This window comes from Elephas maximus, chromosome X (assembly GCF_024166365.1).
Source record: "Elephas maximus indicus isolate mEleMax1 chromosome X, mEleMax1 primary haplotype, whole genome shotgun sequence".
Classification (NCBI taxonomy): Eukaryota; Metazoa; Chordata; class Mammalia; order Proboscidea; family Elephantidae; genus Elephas; species Elephas maximus.
Window position 1 is genome coordinate 31,916,491 of NC_064846.1, and position 15,548 is coordinate 31,932,038.

The 15,548-nt window shown below is 37.0% G+C and overlaps 1 protein-coding gene across 8 annotated transcripts in view; it reads left to right on the plus strand.

Moving 5' to 3' along the window:
- The window catches only part of TENM1 (teneurin transmembrane protein 1), an 893,898-nt gene that overhangs the window by 518,694 nt on the left and 359,656 nt on the right, over nt 1–15,548 (plus strand). For all 8 annotated transcript variants that reach the window (XM_049871612.1, XM_049871606.1, XM_049871609.1 and 5 more), the window contains one exon: nt 14,997–15,235. In XM_049871612.1, coding sequence (XP_049727569.1) covers nt 14,997–15,235 — 239 coding nt within the window. The remainder of the gene's footprint in view (nt 1–14,996; nt 15,236–15,548) is intronic.

Below are 15,548 nucleotides of genomic sequence, written 5' to 3' on the forward strand. Positions count from 1 at the left end.
CAGTTAAAAAAAAAAAAGGGCGGAGGGAATACATTCAGTGAAGAGATCCATAGTAGTCACCAGGATGGTGATTTTAAAATGGAAAGAAACCAACAGAGCAAGTTAAAGATCACATGTCCTAAATGGTAAAGAAGATGGAAACTTGCAGGCGTGGTCACACAATGCAGAAGAAAACCCAGCGTTATCCCATACAGCAGTACAGGCTTCTCAGGTTGCCAAACCCCTACCAGGGCATACAGCTGATGATGACACCACCTTTGGGAAATAAAACTCCCTTTGGAGCCCTGGTGTTGTAATGGTTAAGAGCTTGGCTGCTTACCAAAATGTCGGCAGTTCGTATCTACCAGCTGTTCCTTAGAAACCCTGTGGGCAGTTCTACTCTGTCCTATGTGGTTGCAATGAGCCGGAATTGACTCGACGTCCATGGTTTTTTTTTTTTTTTCTGGTATAAAGCACCACCCGTCTGTTAGTTTGTGGTGGGTTGCATGTTGCTGTGATGGTGGAAGCTATGCCACCGATATTTCAAATACTATCAGAGTCACCCACAATGAACAGGTTTCAGTGTAGCTTCCAGACTAAGACAGACTAGGAATAAAGGTCTGGTGATCTACTTCTGAAAATTAGCCAAAGAAAACTTTATAGATCACATCAGAAGAGAATATTGTCCCATATAGTGCTGGAAGATGAGCCCCATGGGTTGGAAAGCACTGAAAATATACAGTGGCTGCAAGAATGGACTCAAACGTGAAGATGGTACAGGACTAGGCAATGTTTTGTTCTGTTATACATAAGTTTGTCGTGAGTGGGAGTCCACTCAATGACAACTAACAACAATAGATGTAAGTTTACCTTTGCTATTCTCATAGTAACTGTGTTACAATAGCCTCTCGCCCTCAATTAAAGTTGGCTTTCAAATATAAGTCATATTCCCAAGGGCAGGCAGCTATCATTGACCAAGCCAAGATTAAAACTCACACTCCCTGTCTCCATCTGGAATACACGGAACACTAGGCAGTCCCTTGTTATTGACGAAGATACTTAATAGTGACATATGTATGCACAGGGCTTGCATTGACAACATTGATGCTAATTTATGACTGTTTCCAATTTAACTATCAAAATATCAAGTACACCATAAAAACACAGATATTATTGATTATTTCCCTTTGTGGCATAATATTAGCCTCCCAAGTAAATTGATTTTGTTCTGGAATAAAATATTCACAGTCTTCTTTTCCCCTCACCTTTCAACTAAAATAATTATGTTTTTAATGTATGACAGTCTAATCTTTCAAATGCTGTCATTTCCCATACTGTATAGTATCAGTAACTTAGGTAATTTTATGGGAACATGGCAAGTTGCTTTTTAGTAGATGCACTTGTAGCTAAATAATCTTCTTTGTCAAATTCATAAGACTCAGATTTTAGATAACAAACTGTGTATGTGTGCTTGTATTTGTGCTTGTGCACACGTGGCCATGTGTTCACATGTAAATGTGTATGTATAATTTTCTATTGCCCAAAATACTTTCATTCAGTATCTCATTCTAAACTCTAAATAATCCTGGGCAGTAGACATGGTAGAAATCATGCCCAATTTAAAGACACAGAAACTGGGTCCTTGGAAATTTTAATAAAGTGTTTGTGCTACAGTTGGTGCTGGAGCTGGAATGCAACTCTCCATACAACTAATCCAGTACTCTGTGCTCTATACAATTTGTCTCTGGCATATAAAGAACCCCAAGTCATCTCTTTTTGTCTTTCGGTTAAGTGTTTATGGTTCAGTCAAATCTCCCTGCCTGGAGACATAATCTAGTTTTTATTCTATACCTATTAAAATCTTAAAATCTTGATGAGCCTAAATGCCCAGAAAACTGGGGTCCTGGTTAATTGGATTTGGTGGTTAGCTTAAGGTTAAACAGAACTTTTTTTTTTTTTAAAAATTGCCATTCCTGTTGAAAATCATCCTTCCATATGAATCTACTTTCCATTTTAATCCAAATGATCATGATTTAATCTTTCGTAATTGAAAATCTTACACTATATCAGGGTTGTCATTTTGAACGTGAATTTTTATTGTACAGAGCTCTAGATGTAGAGGATATTGTAGAGTGAGCAAAATGACTAATAGTCCCAGGATATCCTTTACAAATTTGGGGTGACCTCCTATGAGTCGCTGAAAAAGCACTAAGAAGTCTTGAGTCCAAGTCTAGTTCTGCCACTAAATAGCTATGTAACCTTGAACAAATCTTTTCTATCTTCTCAACTCATTTTCCTCAACAATCAGATGAGGCAATGAAGCTAAATGATATTCAAAGTCCTTTCCGATTTTACAATCCCTGTCATTCTGTGGCTTGCCTTCCTGTCATTTGCTCCTCCACTTAAAGAATCCTGCTCAATTGAGCTTTCCGGCTAGTTGAAGTCTAATTAATTGCAAGTTTACTGATTCTAGGCGAGGTCCCCAAACAAGTGAGATAAATTTAAATTGAACAGCCGTGATTCCTTCAGATTCCCCAATAGCCAGGAGGAAAGGAGGAAGACACTCCACTTATCAAAGAGTAGCTGTAATGGCAAGCAAGTATAGTTAAGGAGGCAATCTTAGGCCAGTACCGAACTAGTCTAAGACTCTATGTGCCTAATACACCATGGCAATCCTGGCGGCACAGTGGTTAACAGCTATGACTGCTCACCAAAAGGTCGGCAGTTCAAATCCACCAGGCGCTCCTTGGAAACTCTATGGGGCAGTTCTATTCTGTCCTATAGGGCTGCTGAGTCAGAATTGACTCAACAGCAGTGGGTAATACACAATAGGTGCTCAATAAAAGCCTGTTAAATAAATGAATTTAAGAACAAAACCCTTCGTAGAGACAGAATTCAAGATGCAATACCTTACACAGAAATCTAACCTGCCTCAGGTCATACTGTGAAACTACAGTAAAATTTCAATATCATCTTTAATATTATCATTGTCTAATTATGAAATAAATCTAACTTCATTTTATGTTTCTTCTTGAAATAAAAAAAAAATAATCTTGTTTGAGAGAAACCAGCTATTTCTTTACTGCATCATGTAAATGCATGATTTTTTTCTATATATTGACAATGATACATAGAGAAAATAAGTTCAGATTTAAGGTTATATTTGCCAACTGTAGATGTATATTTAGAGGCCAGAGGGGTGCATGAAATCACTATATTCTTGATGCTGACCTTACCTTGTTTATCTCCCTGTGCTGTCTCTGAATAATTAAAGTGAACCGATGTGTTTCTTCTTTGCACTCTGAAATCCACTCGGCAGGAAACCAGGGAGAGAACATTTCAATGGAAGGAAGGCCTGGATTCCACAAATTCTCCTGTGCTCCTGCTTTTCCTGTGGGATTGTAGTTACTGAGCTTTAGAGCACAGCACAAAGCTGAATTTGACTGTTTCTTAGGTGGCCTAACCTGAGGGGAGTTAATGTTGTTTCAATTGCTGTGATTATTATATATTGTGCATATTTTAATCAGTAGTTCAGGTTTTGAATTTATGCCTCATGACAGGTTTGTGAGGGGTACAATTTAGAGCAATTTTAAAAATTGAAAGTAAAAAATGTTTTCTATTTTCTGTACCTTATCAAAGATTTCCTTGTTTGGTCAGCAATGGCAAATGTTTGAAGCAATTGTGAGTGAGTTGTATATACCCTCTGGCCCTAGGGTTCAGGGTATTTGAATAATAGAACAATCCTAAGTGCAAACAGGGAGGAACAGCTGTGAGCTTGCGGAGGAAGGTAAGATCATGAATGCCTGGCAAGAAAAAAAAATCTTTATCTGGAAAATCTTTTAAAAGTGACAGATTCCCTTCCAACAGGCTGTTTAGTACTTCAAAGGTGCTTGTTCCAATCACATGAGTGGGTTTAGACCAAGATGCCGCAGCCTTGGCACTGTTGACATTTGGGACTGGAATAATTCTTTGGGGTGTGTGTGTGTACATGTTAGCATTGGTGGGGGAGAGGAGCTGTCCTGTGTGTTGTAGGATGTTGAGCAGCATCCTTGACCTCTACCCACAAGATGTCAGTAGCACCCTCCCCCACTGTGAAAACCAAAAATATCTCCAGGCATTACCAAACGTCTTCTGGGGGACAAATTCACCCTCAGTTGAGAATCACTCTTTTAAATCAATGTTTCCCAACCTAGTCAGTCCTATTACTGGTGAGGCAAAGTATATTGTTCCCTCAACATCTCACTTTACTCAACCTCTTGAGACTCTTGCGGTTTCCTTTTTCTCTTCCCATTTTCGGTATTCCTGTTCCTTCATTCTGAGGCCTTTGGTGGTGGGTTTAGATAATTCTGCAGTCTATAGTGTAATTTGGATGACAGCTATCCGTTTACCTGTAAGCCCCCCTCCCCATTGCTTTCCTCTTAATAAAATGACAACTCCTCATATAATTCTATCTTCAATTAACTTGTCATATCCTGCACTTCTATGTGGAGTCTTAAGCAAAAGGAATATATTTTTGACACAGTAAATATATAAAAGTTTGTATGTATGTTTAATTGACTTGTTTTCTTGGAATTCAAAAAGTTGTAAAAATACAGTATATCATGGCCAACTAGATCAGAGCTATAGCAATGGAGGCCATAGTGAGCCCTGAAGTAACTAGCAAATGATCCTCTACCCTTGCTTGTATAGCCAAATCTATCTATCAATCATATATATATATATATATATATATATATATATAGCCTATCTGGTGGCGTAGTGGTTAAGTGTTGTGGCTGCTAACCAAGAGATCAGCAGTTCGAATCATCCAGGCACTCCTCAGAAACTCTCTGAGGCAATTCTACTCTATTCTATAGGGTCGTTATGAGTCGGAATCGACTCAACGGCAGTGGGTTTGGTTTTTTTTTTGTTTTATCTATGTGTCAAATTTCCTTTCTTATTGTATTTCTTTCTCTTCCTCTACACTCTTCACTCTCCCTACATTCTTTCTTCATTCACTCTCTCTGGCCTTCATCTTAGACCTACACCATTTCATAGCTCTTCTATCATTGTTTTTGTTGCTAAGAAGCTTACAAGGACACAGAGGCCTGAAAGAATATGGCAGTTTTGGGAAATCACACATGACTTAAGACAGCCAGAATGTAGGGGGAATTGGAGACAATAGCAGGAGCAAGGCTGAGAGGCCTGCAGAGTCCAGGTAATCAAGAATTGTATAAAAGTAGATGTTCATTGAAAAATAGAAACAAATACATAAAATCACAAAGAAAAATAACTGAAAATTCCATCACCCAATGCTAATTACTATTAAGATTTCCATGGTTTTTTCCAGATCAGATCTCTGTGGAGTGGGAATTTGGGGCTGGGGTTGGGTTGTTTGTGTTCTGGTGTGAGGTAGACATACATGATTGTGGTGGTACTACATATACACATTCTGGGGTTTTGTTTAGTTTTTTTGTTTTTTGTTTTTTTACTCAACAATGAATTGCTTATTACCTTAGAAATTACTAGGAACACAAAATCTTTAAAACTAAACCAAGCAAAAAGAAGGTTTTAAAAAAGTATAAGGGAATCTTACAGGGAAATGAAATGACAATAAGTACAACCTGGCCTAATGCGAGATGGAACCTTCTCCATTGCTCTCTTTTTTTCTGGAGCCTCTTTGAACATATACTCCATTCTCAGGCTTCACTCTGGGTGGGATTTATTTCTCTGTTCCCTCGTTATCTTTCAGCTCCAACTCTGACACAACATGACCTTGCAGATTTCTGAGAGAGAGAAAACACTTGCCTATCCATCTCTGGTTCAACTAACTATGGCTGAGGGCAGTGGAGAGTGGGGAAGTGTCATGTTATACATGGATAGGGATATCCGTTCCAGAGCTTTGGGCTGAGAGACAATGATCAGCATATCTCATATACTTATGTTGTTACAAATACTTTGTATTTTCTATAGTTACATAATATTCCATGGAATCAGTTACTAGGCTCTTTCCATCTTTGAATCTGCTCTCTTCTAGCCAGTGGATGGGGAAAGAGGAGAAAGATAGATCATGGGTGGGAAGTTTTTTTAGGGATCAATCCCAGAAGTGGGAAACATTGCTTCTGCTCACATTTCTTTAGCCAGAAGTCACGTGACCGTATCTAACGGAAATGATGGCTTGGAAACGTAGTCTGTGTGCCCAGGGAGAAAGGAGAACGTGGATGTTGGTGAGGAGCTAGCAGCCTCTGCTTCAGGAACACTGTTGAGACTGATATTTCGGAGGACAATTAATGGCTTTTATCTGTTTTTCCCTTAGATAAATATTATGTTGGCTAGGTTAAGGGACTGATTCGAATGGTATTTCTTATGTTATAACATTATAAAGCAATCTTGCCTTTAATGTACACGTATTACTAAGACTCTCAAAGTAATTAAAGTTGATAAAGGGAAATGTTAATCAACATCATTCAAAAATTGCACTAGGATGATAATCTAGATTTCAACCTGAGCAGTTCAGTGGGAAAGTCAGGCTCTGTCCCTATGGTATTTCTTTGCAATTAATTTGAAACATTCTTTCCTTAAAATGAGATGTCCTTGCTAATATAGATTACAGTTCAATAAAATCAAATGATACAGAAAGGCATACACTGTCAACTGGGTCATAAAATAAGTTAGGAAAACACATGTGTGTGGAAAATGAGGATGAATAAAAAGGCAATCCAAGTATATAATACTCCTCCCACCACCCACCTGTTTAAAAAGAAAGAATAAGCCAAGTAACTAGTGAGGACCAAGTCTATGAAAAAAGCATGTTGCTCAGAGAGTAAAATTGGGACCTGACTTTCAACTTTTGTGAAGGGAAATACAATTGAATTTATTTACAAAATGGAGAAGTTAAAAAACAAGCCCTAGCAAATTGGGGATCTGTGTTAAATTTAAACATGTGATCACAAATTTTGCCTGGGTAGCATGTTTGTTCCCATTTTAAATAGTCCCAGTTTTGGAATAAACTCCTGAAAACAATGGCATGACAGTCCATATTCCTTAGTGGAAAAGCTGTTTAAAATCATAAGAGGATTGAAAATGTCACCCAGCAATAGTTTTCTAATTTTTTCTAATTGTTTTCTCGTGTGAAAAGATTATAACTTCTTCATCATATCTCAGGGTATAAATTATTACTAAATATAAAGAGAATGAAAATATTGTAAGCTTACTTCTAAGTAAATAATTTTTATATATTGGATGAAGCCTTTTAATACAGGAACATTTGTATTAATAAAAAAAATTAACTTGATATTTACCCTCCAATCGGTGCAGAGTTCTTTCATATCAGGTTTTAAATTAAATTTAGATCTGCAGAGCATGGATCTAACTTGGCGAAAGCAGGAATGAGAGAGTGACTTGAAAAGCCGTTATTATGAAGTAGGGTATGATTATTTATTTTAATTTACTTTTGAGGTCTACTAAAGCAACTTGATCAAACATTATAGATTAGGTAGTATTTTCTTTCTCTAGTATTCATGTGTCTATGCCAGCACTCCTAAATGCAACTTATCTCTAAATTTCTTGTTGTAGAAACGTTTAATTTATATAGGAAAGTTTGATGTGCTAGCAAATGAAAAAATGTTCTGCTGTCTCCCGCTTTCTAATGGACAGACATGACGGTTACCTCGTTTTCATGATGAGGATAAGTACCTTCCTAATATCAGTTTGTCATTTCTGTAATTTTAAGAATTGGAAGAAATATTTCCATAAAAACATATTCAGTGGAATACTAATCTTTTTCATATATTCATATTTAAGGGAGAAATGTCAGATAATCTCATGAATTAAGAAAATTTTATTGCCTTAATGGTTAACATTATGAGTGCTGTCACGAGCTGATATATGCACAGTGGTTAAGTAAACAGATTTTATTATTCATGCATGGATTTAAAAATATTATCGAACACCTCTATTGTCAGGCACCATTCTCAATGCCAGGTATACGGCACTGAATAAGACAGACATTCTTACCCTCGTGTAGCTTACATTTCTAGCGATCAGCAGAACTGAAGTTAATCAGCAAATCTTATCACTTACCAGTTGTGTGACCTTGGGCAATTTATTTAACCTTAAGATTTGGGCCTCAGTTTCCTCATCTCTGAAATGAGGATAATCTATCTTGTTAGGTTATTTCGAGGATTCAGTGAGAAAAAAACACAGTATCTTAGCAGAGTGTCTGACACATAGGAGATGTTCAGTAAATGGTCACTGCCATTGCCATTAACAGTGATTATTATGAAATTATTTGTATTATTTTATTAAAGTAATTATTTCAGTATCAAAATGCATCTGAAAAATAAATGAAATGTGAATTAACTATCTCCTTGATTTATTTATTTTCGGTTACATGAACATGAAATGAAAGCTTATAGTTGTCCTTTTAGTCAATAAACCAAGAGATATTTACTGACAAGTGAAACACTTTAGAGTCCCCAAGCTTCATGCTTTCTTCCCAGTGAATCAAGAGCCTTTTAGAAGAAGCAAAGGCATCATACAAATCAATATATACTCATTGAGTACCTTTGAAGTACAAGACAGTGTACCTAGAAATTAAGACTTGATTCCTGCCTTCAAGGAATTTACAGTCCAGAGGCAGTAAAGAGGTAGGGCAGATATTGCTTCTGATTAAAGGAGAAGCAGACGTAATAGCCATGGGGGGAAAAAAAATTTCAATAAGAGCTTTTCCATTAGCTATTAACTACCTCATTTGCAAAATCGTAAGAATACCAATCTAGACCCTAGAGTACTTCCATTTCAGAACAGATCGTAGAGCTAATACTTAAAAAAAAAAGCCTAGAAAAATTAAGGCATAGATAGATATACCGAAATTCTTTTTTCAAAACCTCTTAAAAATTACGAAAGGCATGGAAAGGGTGTAACCTTTTTGTAAATGCTTGGCACACAAGCGTGAGGAGGGAGCATGTGGACTGTGGTAGCTTAAAATTTGGAAGGAAGAACCCTAGGACAAATAAAATGAAATCCTAAGCAATCCTACTTTATGCAGCTGTTAGTAGAGGAATACAGTGGGTTACCCCAGTAGGTTCTCTAAGCTAATATTGCCGTTAGGTTTAAAAAAAGAAAAAAAGGTTGCTGTCGAGTCAACTCTGACTCATGATGACCTCATGTGTGTCAGAGGAGAAGTGTGCTCCATAGGGTTTTCAATGGCTAATTTTTCAGAAGTAGATCACACAAGCTTTTCTTTTAAGGTTCCTCTGGGTGGATGCGAACCTCCAATCTTCTGGATAGCAGGCAACCCGGTGCATTAGCCTACTGTACCATCTAGGGACTCCAGTTTCAAAAAAAGTTTGGATAAATATGGGAGTATCAAAAATGGATTATTTAGGGAAAACTAGAGATGTTGGGAGCCCTGGTGGCACAGTGGTTAAAGTGCTCAGCTGCTAAACTAAAGGTCAGTGATTCCAACCCACCAGCTGCTCAGCGGGAGAAAGATGTGGCAGTCTGTTTCTGTAAAGATTCTGTAAAGATTATAGTCTTGGAAACCCTATGGGGCAGTTCTATTCCATCTTATAGGGTTACTATGAGTTGGAATCAATTCAAGGACAGTGGGTTTGGTTTTTCTTTTCCTTTTTTTGGTTTAGAGATGTTGAGGTTGATATCATGGCAAATAACCATTCTTTTCTGCAAAACAATACTAAGTATTTTCATTAGAGAAGAAAATGGGACTGACTCAGGATGGCATTTTTTTTTTTAATCTGTTACTTTTGGAAACATAAGAACAAATACCTAAATTCCACTATCCTATTTGAATGTGATTTGGTCCTATTAACTTGACTCAGGACCTTTTTGTCGTAGTTGTCTTCTTCTTCTTCTTCTTTTTTTTTTTTTTAACTCAACCTTAACTTCTACTGAAAGTAAGTTCAATTCCTTCTTCTGGGTATAGACATGAGTCAAATGCTTATAGCTAAGGGAATACAAGTTTAGATATGCATCTCTGAAAAATGCTTACAGGACATAAAAGAAAAAAATTCATTGGTTATAGGTCTGTTGTTAGAAAGCTGTAGATTTCTTGTCTATTTCCTGTAGAATTTTAAGTGTCACATTAAATCACATTATTTAGTGCTAACAGATACCCTTAGAATTATGTAATATGAGGGATTTAAAAGAGAGAGTACATTTTCTCCTTTTTTATAGACAATGTTAAAATCTTTACAGGAGCATTTATTATATTCCCATTTACCACCACTGGGTCTCATCAGTCTTGAAGCTATTTTTTTTTTCAATTTCCTTATATGCCCATTTCCTTTTAGCAATATCTTGCTTTTCCTTTTTAAATGTGAACTTGGATATTAAAACAGATGCAAAGAAGAGTGCTACTTACACATAAACTCTTGAACTGCATTTTTATCAGTTGCTCTGTGGAAAAAAAACAATTGTATGAAATTGATAGCAACATTTTTAGTACATCCTCAGGTCCCTAGGGAAAAGCAATGTGCTTAGACAGATGATCTGATTTTATGAGCACATAGCTGAAGTCTAGCACTGCGCATTTGTCTTTATGCTCCTACTTTTTTCCGGGACTATGAAAACACGTTTAGGCACTAGTTTCGATTTCCAACAATGGACTGCAAAGCCTATGACAATACATAGCATTTTCATTGCTGTTTTTCATGATGCATATCAGCAGAGAATCTTCATCTGAGCTTGTTAATAAGAAACCAGGAGCCTTAGTATATGAACTCATTTGATTATCTGCTCTCACCGAGGACTGTGATTTGGGTTCCACTCAAATATGAATTAGTTTAAATGTTGCGCTGCTGTGTCTGTTGAACTTATTCATTATGCTGAAATACTTATGAAATTATGCTTGCAGATCCTTTGGTGTATAAAAAAAAATATCAGGATGAAATTTACAGTACTCTAGGATATTGATTATTGCTTGTAATTGCCATCATAATAGCCAACAATTCTCTGTCTTTCTTTGTCTTTTCTCTACCTCTTAATGATATACCAAACCAAATCAATATCCAACATATTGGGCCACTTACATTGTCTCAAAAATCCAATTGTTCTCCTTCGTAAATATGCTAAGGATTAAAGATTTTATCTCCACACATTAAGTAAAATAGCCCCATACTGCTGGGTTTTTCCTTTATACCGTAAGAACATATCAGAGTGTTGTATAGGACCAGTTATATGTAACTGACAATTTGTCACCTGCAGAGTAACCACAGGGCAGGGGTAGGGAGGTGGGAACGTGGGGAGGCTACTCTGCTATGTTGCCCATAAAGTACTACACTTCTTGCTGCAAATTAGGTGGCCAAAGAGAGAGATGCAGACTAGAGGAGCTAACCAGACTTTAAAGAAGAAATCCACCACCTTATGACACAGAGGAGTTTATTTCAGGGCCTCACAAGGAAGTGCAATCAAATAAAGAGAGTGCAAAGCTATGACTCACTTATTCACTAAAATATATTTATTCTTATTACTACTATATACTGTTTCTCTGTTCTGGGAGTAAATTAGGCCCTCTCAGAAGCAGCAATAACTTCTTTAAATTCTCATCAACTAAAGGGTAGTTTCTTTATAATGTTTCCTCAATCATCCAAACTAGTTAAGACAGTTTTTAAACTAGTAGAACAACGTGTGACATAGTCGGAGAATAAACACTTGTTATGTAGTGCTATTTAAATAGATTGTATTTGTTCAGCCCAGGTGGTTAGAATCTGGTGAAGAATGTGGTCAGCAGGTGGCATGGGGCAAAGGAAATACACTATTTTGGAAGACCCCAATTTCAATTTCAACCACGCCATTAACTAGCTATGCTACTTTTGGGTAAGCCACTCTTGTTCAGTTTCCCTCAGTTTCCCTAACTGCAAAATGAGGTTGGACTAAAAATGAGATTATTTCTGAAGTCCCTTCCAACTCTGTGATTCTCTAGCCATCATTGTCACATTTTTTGCTATTGATGTGGTTCAATTCAACATCGTCCACACGCCAAACTCAAGGAAATGCATACTTATTTTGTACCTAAACAGACGTGGACTCAAATTTTACCATGTCTAAAAATTGCATAACCCTAGTATAGTGTATGGTAGTGTAGTGCTTAAGAGCAATGGCTCTGTACCTAGAATGCTTGGGTTTGAAACTCAGCTTAATCAATTACTAGCTCTGGAACTATGGACAAATTAACCTCTCTGTGCTTCTGTGCTCTCATCTGTAAAATGGAGATACTGACAGTAACAGAGTTGTGATGATTAAATGATGTTAATACTTTGGGAAGTATTTAGAACAATGCCTGGCGTAAGTAAGCACTCAATGAATGTTACCTGTGGTGAAGATGATGATGACTACTACTATTAACATTCTACTCCTACTAAACCTCTTACGGTCTGTTTCATCATCTGTAAGATTAGGATAATGGTATCAACCTCACAGACGTATGAGGATCAAAATAATGCATATAAAGTGCCTAGCTTGGTGCCTGACCCTTCTAGGTGCTCAGTAAATTCTAGTATCATATTCATATAAGTGAAACAACTATTCCTGTGGTTGGTGCTATCCAGTGCATTTTTTTTCCACCACCACCCCAATGTTTTTCATCCTAGTTACAAAAGCAATACAACTTCAAGGCAGAAAACTTCAAAAAATACCCCTACCATCCAAAGGTAATGAAAAGTATTATTTTTCCTTGAATATATTTTCTTCTTTTAAAAATTGTATCTTATTGCCCATACTGTTTTGAAACCTGCCTTTTTTCAATTTTTTCACTTTTCCTAGTGAATACATATTCTTTTGCAACATAATTTACAATGGTTGTATGGTATTCCACTATGTATTTGTAAAATGATACCTAACCAAATACCTCTTATTGGGCATTTAAGTTTTTTTTTCTACTATAAATAATACTACAGTGAAAGACTTCTTGTATACATTGTCATACACATAATTTTCTATGGATAAATTTCTATAGGCATAATTATTGGATCAAAGAATATGCATATTTAAAATCTTTTGATGTTGTTGTTAGGTGCCGTCTAGTTGTTTCCTACTCATAGAGACCCTATGTACAACAGAAGTGTAAAATGAGGATATAATATGTCCTATAGGGTCATGGCATAGTGGTTAAGAGCTACGGTTGTTAACCAAAAGGTCAGCAGTTGGAATCTACCACGCGCTTCTTGGAAACCCTATGGGGCAGCTCTACTCTGTCCTGTAGGGTTGCTATGAGTCGGAATCGACTTGATGGCAGTAGGTTTGGTTTTATTTTTTTATAGGGTCACTATAAGTAGGAATTGATCCCACAACAGTGGATTTTGGGTTTTATTTCATGTGATTGAAAACTAAATGAGATAATGAGTGTTTAGCACAACACATGGCACTTAGCTTTCAATAGGTGTGAAATATATACACAAAAACACACTTTCATTTGTCAACTCCTTCCATGTGAATAACTCACTACTGTTTATGAAAGGTCCATATTACAATAGTCATGAGCATTCAGTAATCAACCTGTAGTAATTCAAACAGGACAGCAGCATGACTCTTCTTATATGAATTTCCAGAACAGACACAACTAACCCACGGTGGAAATGAAAAATCAAAATAGTGGTTGCCTCTGGAAAATGGGGGTAAGGATTTACTTAGAAAGGGCAGGAGGGAACTTCCCTGGGAAGGATGAGAATGTTCTGTATTTTGATAAGGGTTTGGGTTGCACAGGTGATTGCATTTGTCAAATCTCAGCAAATGTACGCTTAAAATTTGTGCATTTTATCATGTATGTATTTTGCATTTTGAAAAATCTGTAAAAACATATTGAACTCTAATTGATGATATGCAAGTTGAAAATATGTGAAAGGAAGTGTACTGATGTAGCAACTTACTTTGAAATGCTTAAAAAATAAGATAGATGGATAGAGAGAGGGGTAGATAGATAGTTATGACACAGTGAGTATGATAAAGTGAGTATAGTCAAATGTTAATTGTAGAATTTAGGTGGTGAGTATATGGGTGTTTATTATAAAGTTCACTCAACTTAGCTGTGTGTTTGATAGTTTTTATAATAAACTGTTAGAGAAAATATAATTGCAAAAGCTGGTATCTAAAATTGCATAGTGAGGAAGGTCTCAAATGCCGGTTTCTAGGATGTTCTAACTATCAAAATGCCCAGTGAGTGAGATGTCTCTTTCTGGTTTTGAATCGACTCTTGAGGATCTTATTTAAAGAAAGACAGCAGTATAGTAAATAACATCAAATATGGAATGTTAACACTCATAGATTGAGAAGTTCACTAGACAGCAAGTTAGGGAGCACAAGACCCCTGTTATGGATTAAACTGTGTCCCCCCAAAATGTGTGTCAACTTGGTGAGGCCATGATCCCCAGTATTGTGTGATTATCCACCATTTTGTCATCTGATGTGATTGTCCTAGGCGTTTTAAATCCTACTTCTATGATATTAATGAGGCAGGATTAGAGGCAGTTATGTTAATGAGGCAGGACTCAATCTACAAAATTAGGTTGTATGTTGAGTCAATCTCTTTTGAGATATAAAAGAGGGGACCTCCTATCACCAAGAAAGTAGAGCCAGGAACAGAGCGTGCCCTTTGGACCTGGGGTCCCTGCACTGAGATACTTCTAGACCAGGGGAAGATTGATGACAAGGACCTTCCCCCAGAACAGACAGAGAAAGCATTCCCCAGGAGCTGGTGCCCTGAATTGGAACTTCTAGCCTCCTAGACTATGAGAGAATAAATTTCTGTTTGTTAAAGCCATCCACTTGTGGTATTTCTGTTATAGTGGCACTACATAACTAAGACAACCCCTTTCTTCCTCCTTAAAGATCTAAATGGGAAAACAAGAGGAAGCCCACCAAGAGCAATTAGAGTTAACCCTCATTACATGAAAATTTCAACAAGCCTTTCCCAGTTCACCTGAGCTTTGTCATAGCATAACTGTTCGGTATTAATGGAGTATGTGTTTTGGTAACTACTAGATTTGGTTTTTATAACCCAAACTTTTGTTTCCTTCTCATAGGCATTTCCTGTTCAAACATGGATCTGGTTCCTCTGCTATCTTCAGTGCAGCCAGCCAGAACTACCCTTTGACATCCAACACCGTGTACTCACCCCCTCCCAGGCCGCTTCCTCGAAGCACCTTTTCTAGACCTGCCTTTACCTTCAACAAACCTTACAGGTGCTGCAACTGGAAGTGCACGGCCTTGAGCGCCACAGCAATCACAGTGACTTTGGCCTTGTTACTCGCATATGTGATTGGTAAGCCCCTTTTATCCATGCCTCAGTTTCTTCTTAATCGAAGTCTTGTTTTGCTTGTGGGGTGAGGGAGTTCTCTCAACTCTGGGATCTACAAATGTGGGCCAAGGCTTAGTGTTATAAACAACAGAAGAATTTCTAATTAGTTTTGTCTTTGTACTTTCTAACCTTAAATACTGCAGAGACGATGAGTAAGGAATGTTCTTTGAGAAGAAATATTTATACTACTAACAGAGTCTTATTGATTGCAATTACTGTAGTTAACCATTTTCCTTTCAATTAAAAGGTTGTTATGGTTTTCTCATTAGAAGTCATA